A 23,357-nucleotide genomic window follows, 5' to 3' on the forward strand; every position below is an offset into this window, starting at 1 on the left:
TCAGATTGGTCTGGCATAGCTTAATTTTGAGAAGCCCATGCTGGGTCTTAGTAAACGGAATTTGCTGCCAAGGAGTGTGGTGGAGTCTCCTTCTTTGGAGGTCTTTAAGCAGAGGCTTGACAACCATATGTCAGGAGTGCTCTGATGGTGTTTCCTGCTTGGCAGGGGGTTGGACTCGATGGCCCTTGTGGTCTCTTCCAACTCTATGATTCTATGAATCGCAGCGTCCTTTCCTAAGTCCTCACAGACCAGCTGTTGAATTCTCTGTTCTAGGAGTCACCTGGGTCTTCCTCCCCCCCCCCCCTTCTGAAGATGGGGACAACCGTTGCCCACCTCTGGTCTTTAGGGAGCTCACCTGTTCTCCAAGGATTCTCAAAGATCCTAGACAAAGGCTCTGAAATTACGTCTGCAAGCTCCTTCAGTCCCCTTGGAGGCAGCTCCTCAGGCCCTGGAGGTAAGAGTCCTGGCCGGCTGAGCAGCAGCATCGTAGTATATTGCATCAAAAGTAATTTTTCTGTTGCATTTCAGCAGATCAGTTTCATCTCTCTTACCCCAATCACAGACTCAAAGAGCTGTAGAGTAGGAAGGGACCCCAAAGGTCATCCAGTCCAACCCCCTGCAGTTCAGAAATCCCCGCTAGAGCATCCCTGATGATGGCCTTCCAGACTCTGCTTAAAACCCTCCCTAATAATAATAATAATAATTTATTATTTATACCCCGCCCACCTGGCTGGGCTTCCCCAGCCACTCTGGGCGGCTTCCAACAAAATATTAAAATACAGTAATGCATCAAACATTAAAAGCTTCCCTAAACAGGGCTGCCTTCAGATGTCTTCTAAAAGTCTGGCAGTTGTTTTTCTCTTTGACATCTAGTGGGAGGGAGTTCCACAGGGCAGGTGCCACCACCAAGAAGGCCCTTTGCCTGGTTCCCTGTAACTTGGCTTCTTGCAGCGAGGGAATCGCCAGAAGGCCCTCAGAGCTGGACCTCAGTGTCCGGGCAGAACGATGGGGGTTGAGACGCTCCCATGAACAAGAGCCACCCCCCCCCACACACTTTCTGAATAGACCCGCCCTGCAAGGGGCGTCAGGGGCCCCTTCTGACTGAGGCCAAAGACCAAAGAGATTACGGACGTGAGGTCCTCCTTGCCGCAGTTCCCACTCCGAACTGCTTCTCTCCAGACACCTGGCAGCTTTCCTTGTTTCTTGTGCAGAAAATCCAGGGGAGTTTCTCATGGTTGGGAAAGCGCTGGCATGACCCATTCACACCCCACGTGGTTATGGACAGGACTGCCTTAATGACCCCCTGCATGACTTGGCCCCTAGTCTAAGGTGAACGCCTGAGGTCCCAGTGGCGTGTCCAGCAGGGGGGTCCATTAGGCTGGCAAGCAGGCCAGGCAGGGCCTTCTCAGCGGTGGCCCCAAAGGAGATGCCTGATCTTGCTTGCTCTCCAAATTATTCATTGGCACCTCTTTTGCCAACCCAATGCCTTGCCCCCACCTTCCAGCATGGCGAGGAAGCAGGGCCCAATCCCTTCCCTTTCGTGGTTCACAGCTGGGCTCCTGACTGTCTCCCTCTGCATTCACAGCCCTCTTCTGGCAGCTACCCCCCCCCCCCGGCCGCCTGCTATTCCTGCCGCTCTCTTTGCAGGGCACTTCACCTTCGCCCCCCCTAATCCCTGCCTCCCGCCTGATCTCCACCATCTCTGGCATCAGCCTTCCCCGGACTTAATCGCCTCCCGCCTCCTGCAGCCCAGCCAGCACCGTTCCTTATCTCCATCTCTTAAACCTTTTGTCTCTTCACATATGAGCTTCATAATCTCTTTCAATATATGCACAGCAACATTTCAAAGCTTTCTCCCTTTAGGGAAAAACCCGCTAAAAATCCATTGTCTTTAGACCGGATGAGCTCACCGGGTGCTGAGGCACTTCCAAGGCTCCCGGCTGCGCTCCCCCAACGCCCCACGGTTTGGGGGCTTAGCCCCATGCCACCCCCAGCACAAGGGGGCCTCTGGTGTGGAATGACTCCCCTCCATGATTTCGCCACACACACACAGCCTTTCCAAACATTGCTTTTCACAGGCAAAGACCTCGTCGGACTCTTGAGAGAATCAAAAGCTGCCTCGCACTGCACGGGGCCATACTTACCTACACTGACTGGCAGCAGCAGCAAGAGGAGAGTCTGATTGTGGAAGGATCAGGCCAAGGGGTGCCCCTCTAGTCCAGCATGGCAGTCCCACAGGGGCCGAGCAGAAGCCTCCTCCGTCACCCTCTGCTGCAAGCAGCCTGCCTCCCTGGGCAGCCCCACACGGCGTGGGTTACAGCAGCCCAGAAAAGGCAATAAAATACTGCAAGGCGTGCAGAAGCAGCAGGGAGAGGCATTTGCCTCCCCCTCTACTCACAGGAAAACTTGAGGCCTTCCCACGGAGCTGAAGGCCGGAAGAGTCAGGGCAAATAAAAGCTCGGCTGAAACTGCGGAACTCCTTGCCACAGGAGGCAGCGGCGGCCTCCAAGCTCTCCTTCCGGTGGGCTCTCCTTCCTTGGAGGTTTTTCAGCAGAGGCTGGGGGGCCACCTGTCAGGGATGACTCTGTAGACATTCCTGGCGTGAGGGGGTTGGACTAGATGGCCCTCGGGGTCCCTTCTAACTCTACAACTCTATGAAAATGTGACAAAATCATGGAGGAGGGGGCTGTCGATGGCTGCATCACTATCTGTGTTTTAGGCTGCAGGAGAAAACAACTCGCTTCAGCCAAGCCTTTGGCTGACTGATATTCCACATCCTTTTAAATGTGGGGGGGTTTTTTTTTGGGGGGGGGAGTGTTACTGTTCTGTTGCTTCTGTTCTATTTACTTGCGCTTTTATCTTGTGCTTTATCTCATGAACCGCCCAGAGACCTTTTGATGAAGGGCGGGTACATCAACCTAGCAAAGAAAACAAAATTTAAAAGACGCCAGCCACCTTGGTTCTGCTCTGCATCTCGGTCAGAGGCAGAAAGGATTCTGGATACCTGGAAACGGCGCTCGGATCCTGCCTGCGTCTGCTGGGTCAGACCAACGGCCCGTCCAGGCCGGCATCAAAGCAGCTGCCTTGGGGAAACCAGCAAGCGGGATTCAAGCCCCATCCTAGCCCCTGAGTGCCCTGCTTGTAGGTTTCCGTGATAACTGGAGAGGGGAGAGACTTCCTCAGGCCAGGCCTTGCTCCCCCCTCCAGCCCCTGCTTCCCAATTTGTACTGTATTATTTTGTGCTCTGCGGCTTGCTGTAGTTTTACTGATTGCAGTCTAGAAATTATTTATTGCAATTGTTAAGAGTGGGTTTCTGTTTAATTTTTATATGCTGATGTTATTATTCTATAATATTCTAATGATTGTTGAATGTTACCTTATTTGATGTAGGTTGCTTATTTTAAAGTTCTGTTTTATTATCACATTTTTGTACAGTCATACCTCAGGATAAATGTGCTTCAGGTTAAGTTTTTTGGGTTGCACTCCGCGGTGACCCGGAAGTACCAGAGCGCGTTACTTCTGGGTTTCGCCATGCGTGCATGGTCAGACAGTCAAAATGATGTCACGCGCATGCGTGGAAGCAGCAAAACGCAACCCGCACACGCACAGATGCGCGGACGCAGGTTGCGGTCGCTTCAGGATGCAAACGGGGCTCCGGAACGGATCCCGTTCCCATCCAGAGATACCACTGTATTAGATTGCTATAAGGCGGGGTCAGCAAGGTTTACCTTGCCTGGGCCGGTTCACTCCAGCGGAGATTCCTCCGTGGGCCAGATTGCGTGATTTCTGGTGTCTGCACAGATGCATTTTCCGGCATCTGCGATTTCCGGCGCCGCAGAAGCGAGTCCCCGTGCCACGCTGCGCCAGTTTAGCTCAGCGGGCGGGGACTCACCAAGCAGGCGGCTTGGTCGGGGGGCAGCTCGTGGGCTGGTTAAACGACCCCCGTGAGCCGCTTGTGCCCCGTGGGCCTTAGGTTGCCAACCCGTTATAAGGTGTACATTCTTTGTTTCCTCAGCTTGTAAACCACCTTGGGTATTGTAAGATAGAAAGACATTATACAAACTAAGTGTGGTGATGACAAATTGGAGAACACGACAATGGCCCCCTCTGGCCTGACACAAAAGGCGCTTCATGTTCTTATGGAGAAACTCTGCGCACACCAACTGAAGTCTAGAAGACCCTCCCTCCAGTTCCCCACCCCCCTTGCAGGAAACTCCAGCCCTCCTTCCGCTCCAAGCGGAGCCTGCGGGAATTAATGTCCCGATCCGTTCCGGGCCAAAACACAAGCGAGCGCCAGGCACGCTCAAATAGCTACTGCCCTCCAATTATCCTCGTCCTCCTCTCTCAACCGCGGGGGCTGCTCCTCGCTGCGCCTCCTTCGCCCACCCTCCCAAGCCACAAAAGCAGGTGAAGGAACCTCAGCACAGCGCCCGGCACCAAATTTCCACGGAAGCCTCGTGGCAACGGGATGAGCGGATGCTGCCGAGAGGCCCTCGGAAACCTCCCAGAGACAGAGAGCAGCAGCGATGCGGCTGCTATGAGAGAGTCCAGCAGGGCCCACACCCTGCAAGAGGCCTCAGGCTCCCGCGGAAAAAATGCTATTTTTTTATTTTATTTTAAAAAGGGTAATTTGCTTTGAGAACCACCCAGCTTTGGCCACTGGGCAAGAGAAGAATGGACCGTAATTGCACAAATTAGATCGTCTGCTCCTTGCCAGGGAACAGGGAGGGATAGAGGACCTTTTCTAGCACAAGGCTCCATCTCCTTGTGGCGAGGGAGCCTTTGGCGGGGGCAGAGACACCCCCCACACACAATGCGCACTCCTCCCTCATCCCACCCTGCCCTCCTTTCCTGGCATTTGGCCCCCGTTGCGCTCCCCACAAGCAGACTCCCCCCCCCCCACTCCACCCACCCTCACATTAAATGGGGCTTTAAAAAAGGTGCCCCTGTGAACAACGGAGCTTTTAAAAATAAAAAATTGTGGGTCGCAAGCAGCCCAGGGGGGGAGGCTGCAAGGACCAGAAGTATCTGTCCATGTTGGGTAATATTCAAAGCAGCTCTCAATAAACACCCAGCGGCAGCCAAGGACACAGAAAGCAGAATCGAGAAGAAACCGTTCAAAGGGCCTGAAAAGACAAGGGGAGAAACAGGCTTCCACTCTCGCTTTCTCCTCCCCCCCCCCCCCCGTTGAACCTTCAAAATCCGCTCCGGAGGGATGGAGCACATCTGGGTGGGGGGCACAGGGAGGCAGGAGAGGAAGGGGGAGCCCCCCGGGGTGAGCAGAACTCCGCAGCCCAATAAAGGCAGCCTTTATGAAGAAAATTTATCTCCCAATATAACAAAATCTCGACTTGTGATGGAGCCTCCAGGAACAGCGAAGGCCTGCGGGGGGGGGGGGAGCGAAGAGACCGGCCTCCGCCAAGGAAGACCCCCCCCCCCAGCCCCTCTCTCCCGCTGGAGGCAGGCAGGGCAGCTCACCAGAGAAGCATTTGGGGAAAGACGGGGGTCCCAACACTCAGGGACTGATTTCCAAGGCGCTTGGTGGTTCTCTATCCTTTACTCTTTTTCAGATTAAACGGCCCGAGGTGCTTTTCCGGCAGAAGAACGCGAATAAACTCATGAAACAGAAAACCTAGGGACCAAAAGCAGGCGAGGACCCCGAAGCCATCACCTGCGGCAACAGACAGAAACCCAAATCCAACTAACTCAGTGCCAGCGTAACAGAATAATTTCTCCCACAATTTCTAGGTCTCTTATGTTGAAACCCAGCCAAGGCGAGATGCAACCTTAAATCAATGACTTCTCTTCTTCTCTTTCCGTGGTTCATTTTGCGTACCATCCACCCCTGAATATTTCACCTAAACTAAACCGCTCAGTAATCCATTGTTACAACCATCAGAACTTACTTCCACTCAATGCTACCAGCATTTTTAAATGAACACAATTCGTGTTTGGGACCTCACTCGTTTTCCATTTGGGGGCTAGCAAAACACGGGTCGCAGTAGCACAGTAGCATAAATAGTCTTTTCTGACACCTGGGAATTTCCCTCTGAATTATCCCCAACAAAAAGGACTCTGGTTATTTTTGGAAAGGTACTTTTAAACATTTGCCCCCCCCCCCAATTCATTATACAGTGGACCCTCGGGTTACATTACTTTCAGGTAACGCAATCCTTGGGTTGCCAATGCGGCAAACCCAGAAGTGTATATTTCCAGGCTTTGCCATGCGCACATGCACAGAAGTGCTCAGTTGCGCTGTGCGCATGCACGGAACGGTGCCTCCGGTTACAATTTTTTTGGGATACGGCCGGGCCTCCTGGACGGATTCCATTCTTAACCGGAGGTACCACTGTATATCACTTCCCAATACTCCTTTACCCTTTTACAAGTCCACCACAAGTCCAGGCCTGCGCAGTCTGTTTTGAGGCCCCCAGCCAACCATCCCTCTGCCTTTTCTTAGCCCAACGGGGTGGGGAGATGGAGGACCCAGGCTTCATTCTCAGGAGGAAAAGGAGGCTGCCCTCCCCCCCCCCAAGCCAAGCGGAAGACCCCCATCAAGGATTCCCAGGGCTCACAAGCCACGGCTGCCACTGGTGACCGCCCTGAGCTCCTCGGAGAGCGACCGGCCCAAAAAGCTCTACAAAACTGTAGGGTCCCCACAGCAATAATCCAGAAAGTCTTGGCAGAGACTCCGCTGCCAGCCACACATCCCTTTCCAAAGCAGAGATCTGGGGTCACTTTGAACAAACGTCCACGGGTCTTAGGCCCACTCGTGGCAGTGGAGAGACTGAGACATTGGGGGGCGGGAAGCAATGGGGCAAACAGTGGGCAGTCCCTCCTCCCCCCAAAATTGCCCCTCTTCAGACAGAGGCTCTCCTGGAAACGCGACGGCAAGCAAGAAAGTGGATTTTCAGCCAGCCGACGCAGGCATTCTCCTCCCCTCGCCCAGGAACCCTTCCCCGGGCGCAGCCTACCTGGGTGCCTTCGCCTTCCAGCCGAGGGGGGCGGATGCTGGAGAGGTGGACCGTTTTGTAGTCGCCCGAGTTAAGCTTCACCACAATGGCGTCTGCGTTGAGCACCTGCATGACCTGCAGGAGGAGAGGAAGAAAGCCAGAGGTCAGAACCGGCCGGCAGCCATGGGCTTGGGAGAGGCGGGGATCAGGGGATCTTGCTCTCGCTTTTATTACGCATTGTGTGTTTTTGTTTTCTGAAGCACCCGGAGATCCATGGATGGGCAGCACATCTTGGAGGTCCCGGGCCTCAAGAAGGTTAGGCTGGCCTCAACCAGAGCCAGGGCCTTTTCAGCCCTGGCCCCAGCCTGGTGGAACGCTCTGTCGCAAGAGACCAGGGCCCTGCGGGACTTGACATCTTTCCGCAGGGTCTGCAAGACGGAGCTGTTCCACCTGGCCTTTGGTCGGGGCGCAGTCTGACCCCTCTTCTTTTACAAGACCCTGCATATAAATGGCCTCTCTAACTCTTCTCACCGGCTCATAAATAGCTGAGCCTCATGAGTACTTAAGGTTCCCAACCCCTATAGTTATAATTTGCAGGTAACCATTTGATCTTATGTTGATTTTAATCCAATTTTAAGCTGTATTTTAGTCGATTCCTAAAGTCTTAATGTATTAGTCTTAATGTATTATGTATTTTGATTACCGGTAGGTAGCTGTAGTCAAAACAAAATAAAAAAATTCCACCCAGTAGTATCTTAGAGACCAACTAAGTTTGTTCTAGGTATAAGCTTTTGGTGCCTGCACACTTCTTCAGATACACCGACACAGAAGTCACCAGACCCTTATATATCGTGGGAGGTCGCGGTGGGGTTTTTCTCAGAAGGGTACTCCTACTACCATCTCACCCCTTGCTTTTTTCCTGTAAGACCAATTGCAGTCCTTAACAGTCGCCAACAGGTTGACCACACCTATCAGCCAGTCCCTCATTCCCACCACCCTTCTGAGTAATACCCCTCCCCACCCTCTCACTATATATAAGGGTGAAGTGAAGGCCCAAGACAGGTGCTGATCATCATGTGAGCTGCGCACAGGTGGGCTGAAGCGAGCTGCCGCCATTCCTGTGGAGCCTCCTTTTATTGAGACAAATATGCAAGCCAGGCAGATACATTTGGGGCTGTGACCTTTACACATCTTCCGTCCCGAAATCGTGGGGTGGCACAAAGTTATTTTGGCACCTGTTCCACCGCGTCATTTTCCCCTTGCACAGTGTGTGGCGAAGGAGACAAAAGGTCTCAGGGAAAAGGTCACAGACAGGACACCGCTGACTGCTGAGACCGCAAAGGGTCAGACCGAGGGAACGATGTTCCAGACACCTGTGGCTTGTGGCCCACAGCCGGACGCACTGACCCATTGCCCCGCAGAGATTCACACTCAGCTCGTTCCCTGCATGGCGAAACCCTCTTTTGGAGCAGCCGCCTCCAGACAGGGCGGGGAACAGAGGCGCTTTGCCTCTGCCGGAGCGTCTCCTGGGGTCTCCTCGTGAGGAGCGGTGCCTGGAGCCCCAACCACGGAGCCCCAGAGCCGCCACGTGATCTCCGCTGGGGCTAAGAGCGTTCGTTTCAAAGGAGCCTCTCAACGCTCCTCTTTCCGCATTCGCCTTATCACTCAGTTTTTTAAATGCTTGTGAAATGCTTTCCAAAAGCTTTCCAAATGACTTTGTTTTACAGTAAATTACTACCGTAAATTACTACTTCAAAGCGCTGCTCTGCTCAAAGCGCAGGCAGCTATTTCCATATTCCTGACGGGAGGAAAGGAGGAGAACGGGAGCAGAGAGACAGGACAGGCTGACACGGAGGCTGCGCGCTGCGGCCCTCGGCTCCGGCGCCTGCACCCGCTGGCCAGGAGGGGCCCACCAGCCCCCACCAGCCCCTCTGAGGGCACCCAAGGGAGATGAGATGCAGGACCAAGCCCAGCACCCAAGCCACACTCACCAGCCTCGATTCCCCCGGCATTCTGGTATTATACAGCTGCAGCTTTAAAGGCAGGATTGGAACCCGTAGCCCTCCGGATGCAGCAGCAGAACAACAACATCCCGGCCCAAATTAGTCGAGATTCCTAACACTGCAAGGGGCTGGACCAGATGACCCCGGGGACGCCCATGAATCTCACATGGCTTCCCCATCACCGGGCTTTGGAATTAGAGTTGAATTACTGATAGGGGTTTTTTATTTTTTAAAAATGATGTGTTGCTAGTCCCCACGAAGGGTTTGCCCTGGAATAGTGTGCCGGCAAGCATGTGCTCCACCTCAAATCTCCCCTGCCCCCCCCCCACGCCAAGCCAGCCCCCTCCGGCCACAAGGGAGACCAGCAGAGCCAGCTGAGATGAGCTCCACGCTCCTCTACAGGCCAGAGGGGGACAACTGCTTCCCTCCCTCCGCGCCAATGATTCTGGGTGCCTCCCCAAGAGGCCAAAAGGGACTCCCCTGTTAGAATTCCTGCTCCCTGATTGCAGTCATGGGATTGTTGTCTGTCACATGACGGTGTATGTTTTGACTCCACAGAGTGGGAAATGATGGAGACAGGATGTTTGTGTTCCTGTGTTCCGTGAAGTGGGACTATTGTCCTTTGTTTTTTGTCTTTCCTGTCTGATTCTAGAGAGAGGGGGAGCCATGTTGCAGTGCTCCGTGTGTGCTTAGATGTAAATAAAGTAGATTAGCCAAAATGCTGTGGTTTGTCACGCAAACTGCACAAACTCTGCGGATCCCTAAGCGTGCCAGCGTCGGTTGGCATCGGTCGCTGTGATGTTCGGGCTGAAGAAAGCTTTTGAATCGCCCGAACGATCGACCAGGAGGGAGAGAACATGCCAGTCGGGCATGTGTCTCTGTCAGGGTCCTACTCGGGTGTAGGCTGAACTCCTGACATCCCCCCCCCCCCGGGCCGGCCAGCTCCCATCATCCGACCACCAAGACTCAGAAACCAAGCAGAATCGGAAGCCCACGGCTCCCAGCAGCTGCCCTCCAGCGAATCACAACCAGAAGAAGGGGGGGGGCCCATTCCAGGAGCGGATCCTGCCCCACCTTTCCCCCCCCCAACCTGGCGGAGAGCAGCAAGTGCCTCTAATGTGCCTCTCAAGAGCATCATGAAGATTGATTTGCGCTGGCGGGGCTGCGGCTGGGGCCGCCCGCTCGCACTCAGAGCTCTCCGGCATCTGTCCTGATTTTCCTTGTCACTCGTAATTCGCGGAGAGGCGGAGAGGGACCCAAAACTGACACTCCAGGATTGGGCGGCCCAGGGGGCTTTGCGCCGTGCCTTCCTCTGCCGCCAAATTAAGTGGCTTTTAGAGGCAGCAGGAGGAACAGAACACACACAAACACACACACAAAACACACAGAAGAGCAAAGAAGGAGAGATTGCAGGATCAGGCCGAGGGCCCTTCTCTCCCACACACTGGGAGGCAGGGGCCTGGAACCGAGGGGGCTCTAGGAGCAATTGTGGGGTTGGAAGGGGCCCCCAGAGTCATCTAGTCCAACCCCCTGTGACTCAGGAATCCCAGGTGGAGAATCGCTAGGCAAATTCCTTAATCCGAGGCACAGATGAGGAGAAAGGGCCACGGAGAAGCAGAGCTGGAGCCAGGGGAGGCTGGCAAAGGACTGGCTCCCTGCTGCCCGCTTGAGGGCAGAAAAGGGCACCTGGGGCAACAAAAGCCGGTGCCCAAACAAATGAAGATGTCTTCCAGGTGCCACAAGGGCTCTGCGGAGTCTTTCTTGAGAGCGCAGCGCTTGGAAGACCAGCCGATGCCTCGTGCCACTGACCGCCTTCCTGATGCCAGCGCTGAGGTTTTCTCTGTATCCTCCTCCTTCTTTGGCCATCCCTTGTAGCCGAGTAAGATTGTCTTCCGTAAACACGGTTTTAACAATGAGTCTGTAAGTGACTGTGGAGGCCAATTCTGGATCCACACGTCCTTCCACAGTGGGGACATTGGTTTCCGGGCAGGCGTTGATCACGGTGTGGATTTGCCAAGCGTACCTTCCTCTTAGCGCGTTTCTCCCTTGCGTCCTGAGTTCGAGCATCTTCAAAGTCCATGACACCTTTGGTAAAGGCTGTTCTCCAACTGGAGCGCTCACAGGCCAGTGTTTATAAGACATTTTTAAAAATTTGCTTTGAGACAGTCTTTAAACCTCTTTTGTTGACCACCAACATTATGCTTTCCATCTTCAAGTTCAGAATAGAGTAGTTGGTTTGGAAGATGATAATCAGGCAATAATCACTACATTTTTTAAGACTTGAGACACTCTTTCTTTAAACCTCTTTCGTTGACCACCATGCCAGCCTCTGCCATAAACAGCTGGCAGCAATTCCAGCAGTGCAGGGGCTGGAGTAGATAACCCCTGGGGTCCCTCCCAACTGTACTAGCAGGCGCACATGAGCAGACAGGCGAGCAACTCGGCTGAGGCAGGGAAGGGGGGCACCTCCCAAGCCCCCCACTACGCCGGCTGCCCCCTCAGCGTTCACCATGGCTCAGCAGCGCTCAGCAGCGCATGGCACAACGGAGCCAACCTGGAGGTCCCGGGGGTCGCTCCCTGCCTGAGAACCCCGCAGAGCCCCTGCCAGCCAGTACAGACAGCCCGGCGGCCCGACTCTGCGTACAGCAGCCCCCCCCCCTGCTCCTGCTCCCCCCCCCCCTTACTTGGCAGCCTTCGTGGCAAAAGAGCGTTTTTGCCCGGCGGCAAAAGCCAGACACCTTCCGACAAGCTCAGCGGCCGAGCGCTTGGTGGGCACCTCTCCTCCAGGGACCATATGGTGGGAAAGAGCTGCCCTCAGCAGAAAGGAGGGCGAGGGGGGGCTGGCAGGGGGGCCAGCGTGGCAGCCGCGAAGGCAGGCCGCCTAATCGTTCTGAAGGGAACAGGCTGCTGAGCTGAGCGGAGGAGACAAGGAGACTCTCCGGCCGTGGAGAGAGGCTGCCAAGGATGCTGGCTCAGCAGGGAGGCAGGCGGGGGCCGGGGGCCCCTCACCCACCCGCAGGCTCCAGGTAGGAGCTGGGGAAGGCGCAGACAGAGGCCCCCACCGCTTCATTGGGTGCAGGAGGAGGGGGCAAAGGGGACCCCACACCCCCCAGATCAACCCTCAAAGATGCCCTGCTGCAAGAAACTTAAGACTCTCTTCCCTTCCATTTTTAAGCAGCGGTCGGGTGGCCACCCGTCACAGGTGCTTTGGCCGAGATTCCTGGCATTGGAAGGGGATTGACTGGATGGCCTTTGGGGGTCCCTCCCAACTCAGTAATTCTATGATTCTGTGTTGCTGAATTAAAGATTTAAAGAACCTTTTAATGAGGGTGAAAGAGGAGAGCGCAAAATATGATCTGAAGCTCAACATCAAAAAAATGAAGATCGTGGCCACTGGGCCCATCACCTCCTGGCAAACAGAAGGGGAAGAAATGGAAGCAGTAAGAGATTTTACTTTCTTGGGCTCCGTGATCAGTGCAGATGGTGACAGCAGCCACGAAATTAAAAGACAGCTGCTTCTTGGGAGAAAAGCGATGACAAACCTAGACAGAATCTTAAAAGGCAGAGACATCACCTTTCCAACAAAGGTCTGTATAGTTCAAGCCATGGTTTTCCGAGTAGTGATGTATGGAAGCGAGAGCTGGACCATAAAGAAGGCTGATCGCCGAAGAATTTATGCTTTTGAATTCTGGTGCTGGAGGAGACTCTTGAGAGTCCCATGGACTGCAAGAAGATCCAACCTCTCCATTCTGAAGGAAATCAGCCCTGAGTGCTCACTGGAAGGACAGATCCTGAAGCTGAGGCTCCAAGACTTTGGTCACCTCATGAGAAGAGAAGACTCCCTGGAAAAGACCCTGATGTTGGGAAAGATGGAGGGCACAAGTAGAAGGGGACAACAGAGGACGAGATGGTGGGACAGTGTTCTCAAAGCTACCAGCATGAGTTTGACCAAACTGTGGGAGGCAGTGGAAGACAGGAGGGCCTGGCGTGCTCTGGTCCAGGGGGGCACCAAGAGGCAGACACAACTAAACAACAACGTGTTGCTGAACTACCGAGAAGCCCAGCCAGATGGGTGGGGAATAAAGAATAAATTGTTATCTATTCTTCTTCTTATTATTATTATTATTTGACTGTTCAGAACTTCCTGACTTTGAAACAAAGAGGGCATCTCAGAAAGGTATAAATTGATGTGTGCTGTGGAGAAAGGGACGTTTTCCTCCCAGAACGAGAGGCGGGGGCCCTCCAAGGAAGATTCAAGGCGGCCGAAATAAAGTCCTTCTTTGCGCAGCACAGAATTAAAGCTACAGGATTTGCGGTCGGACCCTCAAATTTAAGAGGGGATTAGGCAAATCTTACCTAGGCAAATCGAGGAGGCGGGGGAGGCCTTCTCCGCAGCCACGGCTGGGGGGGGGGCTCTGTTCTACCGACATTGTAGCAGGACTTTTGGAGGCCAAAATGGCTATTGGCGATGATGGCCATTCTCTGCTTCCGCAGCCGAAAGCGGAAAATGTTCCTGTTTGCCAAATGCTGAGAAGTGCAGGAGGGGAGGGTTGCTCGGATTCCACTTGTGGGCTTCCCATCGTGGGCATCCTGGGCCTCATCCTGCAGGCTCTGCTTAGGTGGCTGCAGGAGTGCGGCTCCTGCACTCGTGTCTGGATACAAGGGGACCAGGACGCTTCCAGAAGCTGTTTTCAAAGAGGGAAGAATTTGACCCGCAAGGGGAATTCCTGCACCCGTTCCTTGAGACATCAGATTTGGCCAAAGTTCACCCGCCTTGGCTGCCTCCTGCCTGGACTAAGGTGCTCTTGGTTGGGCTGCCTTTGGAAAGGGCCACAAACTTTAGCTGGCTCTTAGAGCTGCAGCCGGACAGTCGCCCAGGGCTGGAGAGAGGGAGCAAACATCTCCCTTGTCAAAGCAGCTCCACTGGGCAGCCGGTCTGCTCCCAGGCACAATGCAAAGTTCTTGGAATGTCCTACAAAGCCCTTCACAGCTCAGATCCAGACCATCTGAAAGACCCCAACCTGCCAGGCGAACCTGCCGGAATCTGATATCTTCGGGGGGGCCCTTCTCTCAGTCCCACCCCCCTCACAACCCCGCTGGGTGGGGACGCAGGAGGGGGCCTTCTCGGTGGTGGCTTCTCCAGGCATCTTTGGAACTCCCTGCCAAGAGAAGTCAAGGCTCCCGCCTTGCTCTCCTGCTGCTCCTCCTTGCTCTTGACACAGTGGGGACCAAGGCTCTCTCCTTGCTCTCCTTCTGACAGCAGGGGAAGAACCGACTGCTTTTAACGAAAGGGCTGGTGCTGTGATGGTTTTATTGTAATCATCTGTATGTTTTAATACCTCTTACACACACACACACACATACAGACATAGATTTCATTAGTGTTTAATAGTTCTTAATTGCTGCTTTTTGTACTACGTTTTTGGTGCTGTGGGTTAAACCACAGAGCCTAGGACTTGCGGATCAGAAGGTCGGTGGTTTGAATCCCTGCGAAGGGGTGAGCTCCCGTTGCTCAGTCCCTGCTCCTGCCCACCTAGCAGTTTGAAAGCACGTCAAAGCTGTACGCCGGCTCCCTCAGGCCAATAAAGCGAGATGAGCGCCGCAATCCCAGAGTCTGCCACGACTGGACCTAATGGTCAGGGGTCCCCCTTTACCTTTACCTTTACCTTTACCTTTACCTTTACTTTAGCTGCAAGCCATGTTGAGTCCCGGTCATGGAAAAACTCGACATTTATTTTTTATTATTATTATTATTATTATTATTATTATTATTCCTTGTGAACATAGAGGATGAGGAGCCAGAGGAAGACATGCTTTCTGCGAAGTCTGAGGCCCCATTTCCATCCTGGACGCTGGACCAAGGAGCCAGCCTTGTTCCCGCGCTCAGCCAGATGGGCCAAGGGCACCACCTAGCGGCCGTTCCCAAAACCTCACTTCAGGACAGCTTCAGGGTGATTTGATCCCGGCCCCTTCTGCTTCTGGAGCACCCAAGGAGGAGCTGGTGGGTGGGTGCCCAGAGCCCTCCCCCAAAGATGCATCAAACAGAAGTAGCAAGACTGGGGGGCGTGGCTGGAGATATGCCTGTACACACACAAACCTGTCACAGAAAAAGAGGTGGGCGGGCAGGGGCACAAATGATCTCCCTGCACAGAGTTTAAGTCTGGGAGAAAACCTCCGAGAGAGGAAGATTGTAAGGCAGGAGATTGATTGATTGATCAAATAAATAAATAAATAAATAAATTTTTCTTATACCCAGCCCTCCCCCAGCCAAGACCGGGCTCAGTGCAGCTAACAACTGATATAAAAACAAATTGATTAAAATACAACTTAAAAACAAGATTAAAATACAACACTAAAACATTAAAATGCAGCCTCGTTTCAATGGAAACTCAAATCAAAAACTTTTTTAGGGGATGAAAACATCAGGTCATTACCAAGGCCAACTATCCAGACTGGTCCTACGTGGGCCAGAAAAAAGCCAGGGAAGTCCCCAAATAGGAGTTCCGTCACAGAAGGAGAAAGGAAAAAGGAAAGAGGGGGAGGGGATCAAGTTGATTCCAAGCCAAAGGCCAGGCAGAACAACTCTGTCTTATAGGCCCTGCGGAAAGAAATCAGATCCCGCAGGGCCCTGGTCTCATGACACAGAGCGTTCCACCAAGTCGGGGCCAGAGCTGAAAAGGCCCTGGCTCTGGTTGAGGCTAATCTGACTTCCTTAGGGCCCAGGACCTCTAAACTATGATTATTCATGGACCTTAAGGTCCTCCGTGGGGGATACCAGGAGAGGCGGTCCTGTAGGTACAAGGGTCCTAGGCCGTAAAGGGCTTGAAAGGTCAAAGGTAAAGGGACCCCTGACCATTAGGTCCAGTCGTGGCCGACTCTGGGGTTGCGGCGCTCATCTCGCTTTATTGGCCGAGGGAGCCGGCGTACAGCTTCCGGGTCATGTGGCCAGCAGGACTAAGCCGCTTCTGGTGAACAAGAGCAGCGCACGGAACACCGTTTACCTTCCCGCCGGAGCGGTACCTATTTATCTACTTGCACTTCTTCGTGCTTTCGAACTGCTAGGTTGGCAGGAGCAGGGACCGAGCAACGGGAGCTCACCCCATCGCGGGGCTTCGAACTGCCGACCTTCTGATCGACAAGTCTTAGACTCTGTGGTTTAACCCACAGCGCCACCCGCGTCCCTGAAACGTCAAAACCAGCACCTTAAATCTGATCCTGTACTCCACCAGGAGCCAGTGCTGCTGGAAAACAGGAAACAGGAACGGGCTCAGAATGCTTTTTCCTGCCACATGCAGGTCATGCGAGGACAGGCTCCCGGTTTGCTCCCAGGCACATCCCCAGGGGCTGCCGCCTTCTGCCTTTCCTGACCCTGCAGGGAGACCTGCCTTCAGCTTCAAAGGCCCCTCGCCCTGCCTCCCCCCACCCCGTTATGGGGTCACGAGACCCTTTCCCCCGAGTTCGTCACAGCCTGGAGCTGCGATGGGCTCAGACTGCTCTTCTTCCGCCCACTGCTCTTATTCTTAGCACGCCGTGTCTGAATTTTGTTTGTTGACTTCTCTCCGTATTTGCTGAGCTGCCTCCAGAGGGGATTCATCGCAGGAAGAGGAGGCGGAAGCGCGGAAGTAACGGAATAACCCTTGCGAGGCGCAGGGAGGCTCAAGGTCACGCGGGGCAGCTGTGGGGACCCGCCCCAGGGGGGGGCGAGGGGGCGGGGCTCTGGGGCAGAAAGGTCTGCTCCAAAGAAGCGCTCCCGGGCAAGTCTGCGGGGGGGGGCACACAGCCCAACCCCACCCCACCATCCTGAAGATGCAGCGCTGCCATACTCTTGACTCAGAAGACCCCTCTGCAAAAACCCAGGAAGACCAGAGCCTTCCTTGCTCCATCGGAGGAAGAGGCAACGGGGGGATGCTGGGCCATGGAAGGGGAGAAACCCCCTGCAGGGCAGAAGGTGGGTCCCTGCTCCTGCTGCTAAAGGGGGGCTCAGCCCCACCTTATGCCTTGCTCTACTGCTCTTTTAAATTGGAACCAGTGAGGGCAGTGAAGGTCCTGTGTGAGTGACTGGAGGCAGTTGGAGGATGGATGGGAGCTAACAGATTGAGGTTGAATCCTGACGAGGCAAAAGTACTGTTTTGGGGGGATGGGGGGGCGGGTGTGGAGGACTCCCTGGTTCTGAATGGGGTAACTGTGCCCCTGAAGGACCAGATGTGCAGCCTGGGGGTCATGTTGGACTCACAGCTGTCCATGGAGGTGCAGGTCAGTTCTGTGTCCAGGGCAGCTGTCTACCAGCTCCATCTGGTACACAGGATGAGACCCTCCCTGCCCGCAGACTGTCTTGCCAGAGTGCTGCATGCTCTGGTTATCTCCCGCTTGGACTACTGCAATGCGCTCTACGTGGGGCTACCTTTGAAGGTGACCCGGAAACTGCAATTAATCCAGAATGCAGCGGCCAGACTGGTGACTGGGAGCAGCCACCGAGACCATATAACACCGGTCCAGAGAGATCTGCATTGGCTCCCAGTACGTTTCCGAACACAATTCAAAATGTTGGTGCTGACCTTTAAAGCCCTAAATGACCCCTGCCCAGTATACCTGAAGTAGCGTCTCCACCCCCATCGTTCTGCCCGTACACTGAGGTCCAGCACCAAGGGCCTTCTGGCGGTTCCCTCATTGCGAGAAGCAAAGCTACAGGGAACCAGGCAGAGGGCCTTCTCGGTAGTGGCACCTGCCCTGTGGAACGCCCTCCCACCAAATGTCAAAGCGATAAATAACTACCTGACATTCAGCCAGATGAAGATGCCAGGCGCCAACCTGGCACTCAGAGATCTCCACATGGGTGCAACTGGACCCGCGCCAGTCGCAAAACCTGCCTGGCGCCTGGGGAATGTGAGACACTGACCAGGCCATGTGCCGTTTCCCTGGAGCGCTACTGAGCAGGTGAGAAGTGATGCTCTGGCATCAGGGGACTCAGCCCTGGCCAAGAGCGGGCAGCACCCAGAGATGGCAGCCCGGGCGAGGGGAAGGCAAGGGCACTTGAGGCTCCAGGCCCGTTCCTGGCTGCCCAAGCCTGTGGCTCTGCTCCCCTGCGTCACCGAGAGAGGGTGCCCATTTCTCCAGGCACCCCTGCCCCATATCGGCCTAGCAAAGGCCCCCCCCCCTTGCCTACCTTGGCCACAAACTGCTTGTCCTTCTGGTCCAGGTTGGCCGTGGGCGCCACGTAGTCCCTCCAGATCCTCAGCTTGCGCTCTTTGGCATACCTGGAACACAGCAAAGAATCAGAGCCCAAAGCAGACCAGAGAAACCCCCTCGGAGGAGGAAGAGGGCCCCCCCCCCGCCCTCCTTCCTGCCTGCAAGGCAGAACATTGGGCTGGGCAAGAACCCCGTCACCTGCTGAAAGTATTTTTAAAAGACTGGAATGGTGGTTTTTTTAAACATACTTAAAATGACCACTGTGAATAGTTAAAACCACTGGCAGGGATATAATGTGTCAGGGAAGAGTTAGAAGTTTCCATTTTCTCAGAGGGAGAAAGCATTCCCCAAGGGGGGAGGGAGAGCAGTGAATCTAATAGAAGGGAGCAAGAGGAACAACAGGGAGGGACTGGCTGTTCACAGGAAAGGCAAGGGTTCAGTTCTAGCTCAGATTCAGAGGAGAGGAGATACAGGCCAGCTCTAGCCAGGAGGTTAGAAAAAAGAGCGGGAAAACGAAGGGAGAGGCGCCTTCGCCATTTTGAGGGTGGCTGGTCATGGAGAAGCAGAGCTCAGAAGGTATCTGAAAGAAGGGACTCTGAGGAAGAATAGTTAAGAACCGTTTATAAGATTGTTTTGTTAATACACAATAAAAAGTTTTATAAAGAACAAGAAGCATTTGTGTGGTGATCTGAAGAGGACAACGACCAGTCCTGACATAATGACACTTGCAATGTGAAATGAACTTGGGAAACTATGAATATATGATAGATAGGTAAAGGTAAAGGGACCCCTGACCATTAGGTCCAGTCGTGGCCGACTCTGGGGTTGCAGCACTCATCTCGCTTTACTGGCCGAGGGAGCCGGCGTACAGCTTTTGGGTCATGTGGCCAGCAGGACTAAGCCACTTCTGGCGAACCAGAGCAGCGCACGGAAACGCCGTTCACCTTCCCGCTGGAGCGGTACCTATTTATCTACTTGCACTTTGACGTGCTTTTGAACTGCTAGGTTGGCAGGAGCAGGGACCGAGCAACGGGAGCTCACCCCGTTGCGGGGATTCAAACCGCTGACCTTCGGATCGGCAAGTCCTAGGCTCTGTGGTTTAACCCACAGCGCCACCTGCGTCCCCAATGCTTGTTGTATCATTACCTAAAATATTACCGGTACATTACTTGACCTGAATAGGCAGCAATTTCACCTTACAGATCTTCAGATAACCCTGCCAGTGGTGTTAATTGCGTTTAAAGCCATCCAGGCTTTAAACCACTGCTAGGTTGGCAGGAGCAGGGACTGAACAACGGGAGCTCACCCTGTCACTGGGATTCGAACCGCTGACCTTCTGATCGGCAAGTCCTAGGCTCTGTGGTTTAACCCACAGCGCCACCCGCGTCCCATATGATAGACAGATAATGGTAAAAGACGCAGAAAAAGGAAAAAGAATGTATTTTCTTTGGAAATGGAACCCACGGAGGAAGGGGAGGCGGTCCGAAGGTTCGAAAGAGCCTTTTTATTTTTATGTTTTCAAAATGGTTCAAGTCAAAATATATTTTATTTTTAAAAAGAACCCCATCACCTAAAGCTCCCCTTAGCACCTATCCCCTTTTAAGAGGCAGCCCAATCAGAAAGGTGCCCTCAGGGTATTGGGGCTGCTTCTGGCCTGCGAAATGTTCCGCAAGGCCTGCTAAGATAAGCCCCCAAATTATGTGAAGCTGCTGCCAGGATGAGCCCATCTCTGTTTGGATTCACTTGCTTTGTCATCGCTGCACCCAACCCCTCCCACAAGCCCACCTTTGGGCTGGGGGATCTGGACACCTTCCCGCCCTTCTCACTGAGCCCTCCCCCCCCCCACAAGCCCCCTCTGTGAAGCAGAACGGGAGCCCCACGGCCCAAGGAGGGCAGGCAACAGGCTGCCCAGGGCTACCTCTCGGCGGCTCGCAGCTTCTCCGCTCCTCGGGTGTAAACGGCGATGGACCAGTCGACGCAGCGAGCAAAGCCTTCCTTCAGGAGCAGCTCTGTGATGTTCCCATTCTGCAGCCGGGCAAGAAGAGGGGGAGAGAGTGAGTGAGTCAGGGAGCTAAAAACTCCAGCTTTATGGACACACACACAACCCCTAAATCCCCCAAGATCCTTGACAGATTACGTTTGCTCAGGGCAAACCTAAATATATCTTCGTTATTATTGCCTTTATTTGTGCATCAGTTCATTCATTCGTTAGATTTCTATCCCGCCCTGCCTCCTAAAGCAGCCCAAGGTGGTAAAACAGGACAATTAAAAATAAAATAAAATGCATTTAAAATGACAGAACACATCCGAAAACATTGTTATGCTTGCCGATCCAGTTCATGGCCTGCCTTCCCCATCAGGCTCCAGCAGGAGGGCGACGACAATGTCAAATTCAATATTAAAAAGAAAATTTGTTAAGATGCCTTGAGCTGCCAGCAGCAAGAGAAGGCCTTCTAATAAATTTAATAAATAATAGTAATAAACTAGTTGCAGGAACATGTAGAAGTCGGGCTGGGCCTCCCTGGAGTCCACATTTACTTGGGGGGGGGGAGATGCTGCAAAGACTCCTGCCCCCAGTGCCTCCCCACTCTCAAGAGCCACCAGGAGGGAGAGAGTCTGTGTCTCCAGAGCCCCAGAGCTCCAGACCCACTGGCCCTTCCCAGAGAAGGCCAAGCAGAAGGGCCCAGTGCCAGGCGTTGCCCCAAAGACCTTACAATCACCATACGGGGGTGAGGAGTGTTAGAATTCCTGCTCCGTGATTGCAGTCATGGGATTGTTGTCTGTCACATGACGGTGTATGTTTTGACTCCACAGAGTGGGAAGAGACAAAGACAGGATGTTTGAGGTACTGTGTTCCGTGAAGTGGGACTATTGTCCTTTGTTTTTTGTCTTTCCTGTCTGATGCTAGAGAGAGAGGGAGCCATGTTGCAGTGCTCCATGTGTGTTTAGATGTAAATAAAGTAGATTAGCCAAAATGCTGAGTTGCTGAGCTCTGTTACGCAAACTGCAAACACTCTGCGGATCCCTAAGTGTGCCGGTGTTGATTGGCATCAGTCGCTGTGATGTTTGGGAAGAAGAAAGCTTTTGAAGCTCCTGAACGAGCCACCAGGAGGGAGAGAACATGCCAGTTGGGCATGTGTCTCTCTCAAGTGTAGGCCGAGCTCCTGACAAGGATGAGGGAAGGGCAGCGAGGAAGACCAAGAGGCCTGGCCTGGGGCACAGGTTCAGACGGGGATGAGACTCAGCTGGGCCCCGTCTGGAGGGCAATGTGGGGAGATGTGGGGTGCCCAGGGCCCCCGGTCTTCTGGGACGGAGGCCCCCCAACCACAGCTGTCAACTATTATAAAAGGTAAAAGTTGACATCTATGCCCCCAATCTCTCTTCTCCTGAGAAAGCCCCAACCCTGTCGAAAAGGCCAGGACCTGCGGAAGGGGGGTGTCTTCTGCTCTTCTGTCTCTCGGCCCCCCAGGCTCTTCTCCTGCTGCCCCCCTCCTGCCCCTCGGGTCCCCAGCACACCCACCCCTGCAAGCCCCTTGAGACCCACCCAGCCCCACGAGTGTAGCCAAGCCCAGACAGGCCTGGACTGACTCCCCCCAAGAGTCTCCCTCTGGCTCTTGCCCCAGGACGCTAAGAGAGGAGGAGGGGGCCCCAAGGAGCTCTCCGGACACCCCACGGCCGTCCCAGGGGCCCCACACCTGCCCCCCGCTCTGCACTTGCCGGGTGAAGGATGGTGCCCAGAATGTTCTGGTTGTGGCAGCTCTCCAAGACGATCTGCACGTCCCTCTGGAGCAGACGAGACTCCGTGAAGAACTTGGCTTCCGCTGCAAAGGGCTCGGGGGTCTCTGTGCCGTCCGCTTCCCGCTTGAAGGTGGGGCACTGGTTGGGGGGGGACAAGACAAGTCAGGGCAGGAAGAAGAGTGCCTGCCCAGCCTCTCAGCAGAACCGGGACCAAGGAGCTTGGCACCCCCATGAGAGAGACACAGCCATTAGAGCTCCCCAGTTGACTTGGCCCCAGAGCCATGCCTGAGGCCCTCCAGACGGGGGGGAGGGGCGGGGCATCCCCTCAGCCTTCTTTGGGGAGTGCCCAGGCCTGCCTCCGTGGGTCACCCTCTGCGGGGCACAAGGGCCATTTCCTCAGGGCCCAGGTGGCAGCTGGGCCAGGATCCCCAGTAGAAAAAAAGACAGCCACGGAACCCAGAAATTACACAAAACAAATGAAAATCCCTGAAACGAGAAGTAATCGACTAGAAATATTATCTTATAGGAAATAAACTAAGTGATAAAAATCAAAAAGTTTAAGGAAAAAATTAGTTTAAGGAAAAACCTAGAATTGAACAAAGCCTTAACGGGATGCTGGCTGCAGACCTCGTTTCACTGAACTGTTCAGTTTCCTCAGAAGGAAATAGAGAAATCGTAAACCTGAAACAATCCCCAGGCCCCCCAAAAACACCCAGGCCCCCCCACCTACCGCCAGAGGGGGCTCTGAGGGAAACCCAGCAGGGAGGCAAAGCTCTTCCCTGCCTCCTCCTCCCCAGCCTCAATCTCAGAACCAGGGAATTGGAAGGGACCCCCAGGGATCATCTAGTCCAACCCCCTGCAATCGCATCTAAAGACTCACTCTGCTTATAAACCTCCAAGGAAGGCCACTCCACCGCTTTCGAAAAGGACCTGCCTGGGGGGGCCTGCCAATATTTCACAGCCTTGCAGGCGAAACGCAGGACAGGTACATTTGGCCCTAGCCTTGGACTCAGTTATTGGCTCAAACGACAGCGGAGCCAATTGTTCCACTTGCGACCCACGGAGAGAAGGCACAAGGCAAACTCAAGGGGGCGGGAGACCTGGTCAGGGGGCAGATCCACACACAGAGCCACTCCTTGGGCCCCAAAAGAGAGCGGCTTCGGGTGGCACCCCGTCCTTCCTCTGGCCAGGCGCTCCCAGAACTCCCTTCCTCCCGCTCCATCATTTCACTCAGCAGAACTCTCACTCGCCACCCCTCAGCCCCACACGCGTCGCAGAGGAGAGGGCAGGAGTCGCACTGGGCGCCGTGAGGGGACAGGGCCTCCAGGCCACTCACCTTGATGCCGGAGAGCATGACCGTCACCAGGTAGTTGTCGGGAAGGAGCAGAGCCCGCACCACGCTGCCGTCCCGGACGTGCTCGATGATGGCTGCGGGAGAGAAAGAGTTTCCGCTAGGGCTGAGCGCTTGGAGGCAGGA

General features: G+C 54.3%; 2 protein-coding genes across 3 annotated transcripts in view; both read right to left on the reverse strand.

The window, feature by feature from the left end:
- Positions 1-23,357, reverse strand: part of LOC310659082 (uncharacterized protein) — a 332,609-nt gene that overhangs the window by 215,072 nt on the left and 94,180 nt on the right. The window lies entirely within an intron of this gene.
- Positions 1-23,357, reverse strand: part of SND1 (staphylococcal nuclease and tudor domain containing 1) — a 223,322-nt gene that overhangs the window by 181,942 nt on the left and 18,023 nt on the right. Inside the window, exons 6-10 of the mRNA XM_083401914.1 lie at positions 23,217-23,308; positions 21,860-22,018; positions 20,061-20,167; positions 18,120-18,210; positions 6,975-7,088 (exon numbers count right to left, since the gene is read on the reverse strand). Coding sequence (XP_083258040.1) covers positions 6,975-7,088; positions 18,120-18,210; positions 20,061-20,167; positions 21,860-22,018; positions 23,217-23,308 — 563 coding nt within the window. The remainder of the gene's footprint in view (positions 1-6,974; positions 7,089-18,119; positions 18,211-20,060; positions 20,168-21,859; positions 22,019-23,216; positions 23,309-23,357) is intronic.

This window comes from Podarcis tiliguerta (genome assembly GCF_965153285.1).
Source record: "Podarcis tiliguerta genome assembly, chromosome: 10".
Classification (NCBI taxonomy): Eukaryota; Metazoa; Chordata; class Lepidosauria; order Squamata; family Lacertidae; genus Podarcis; species Podarcis tiliguerta.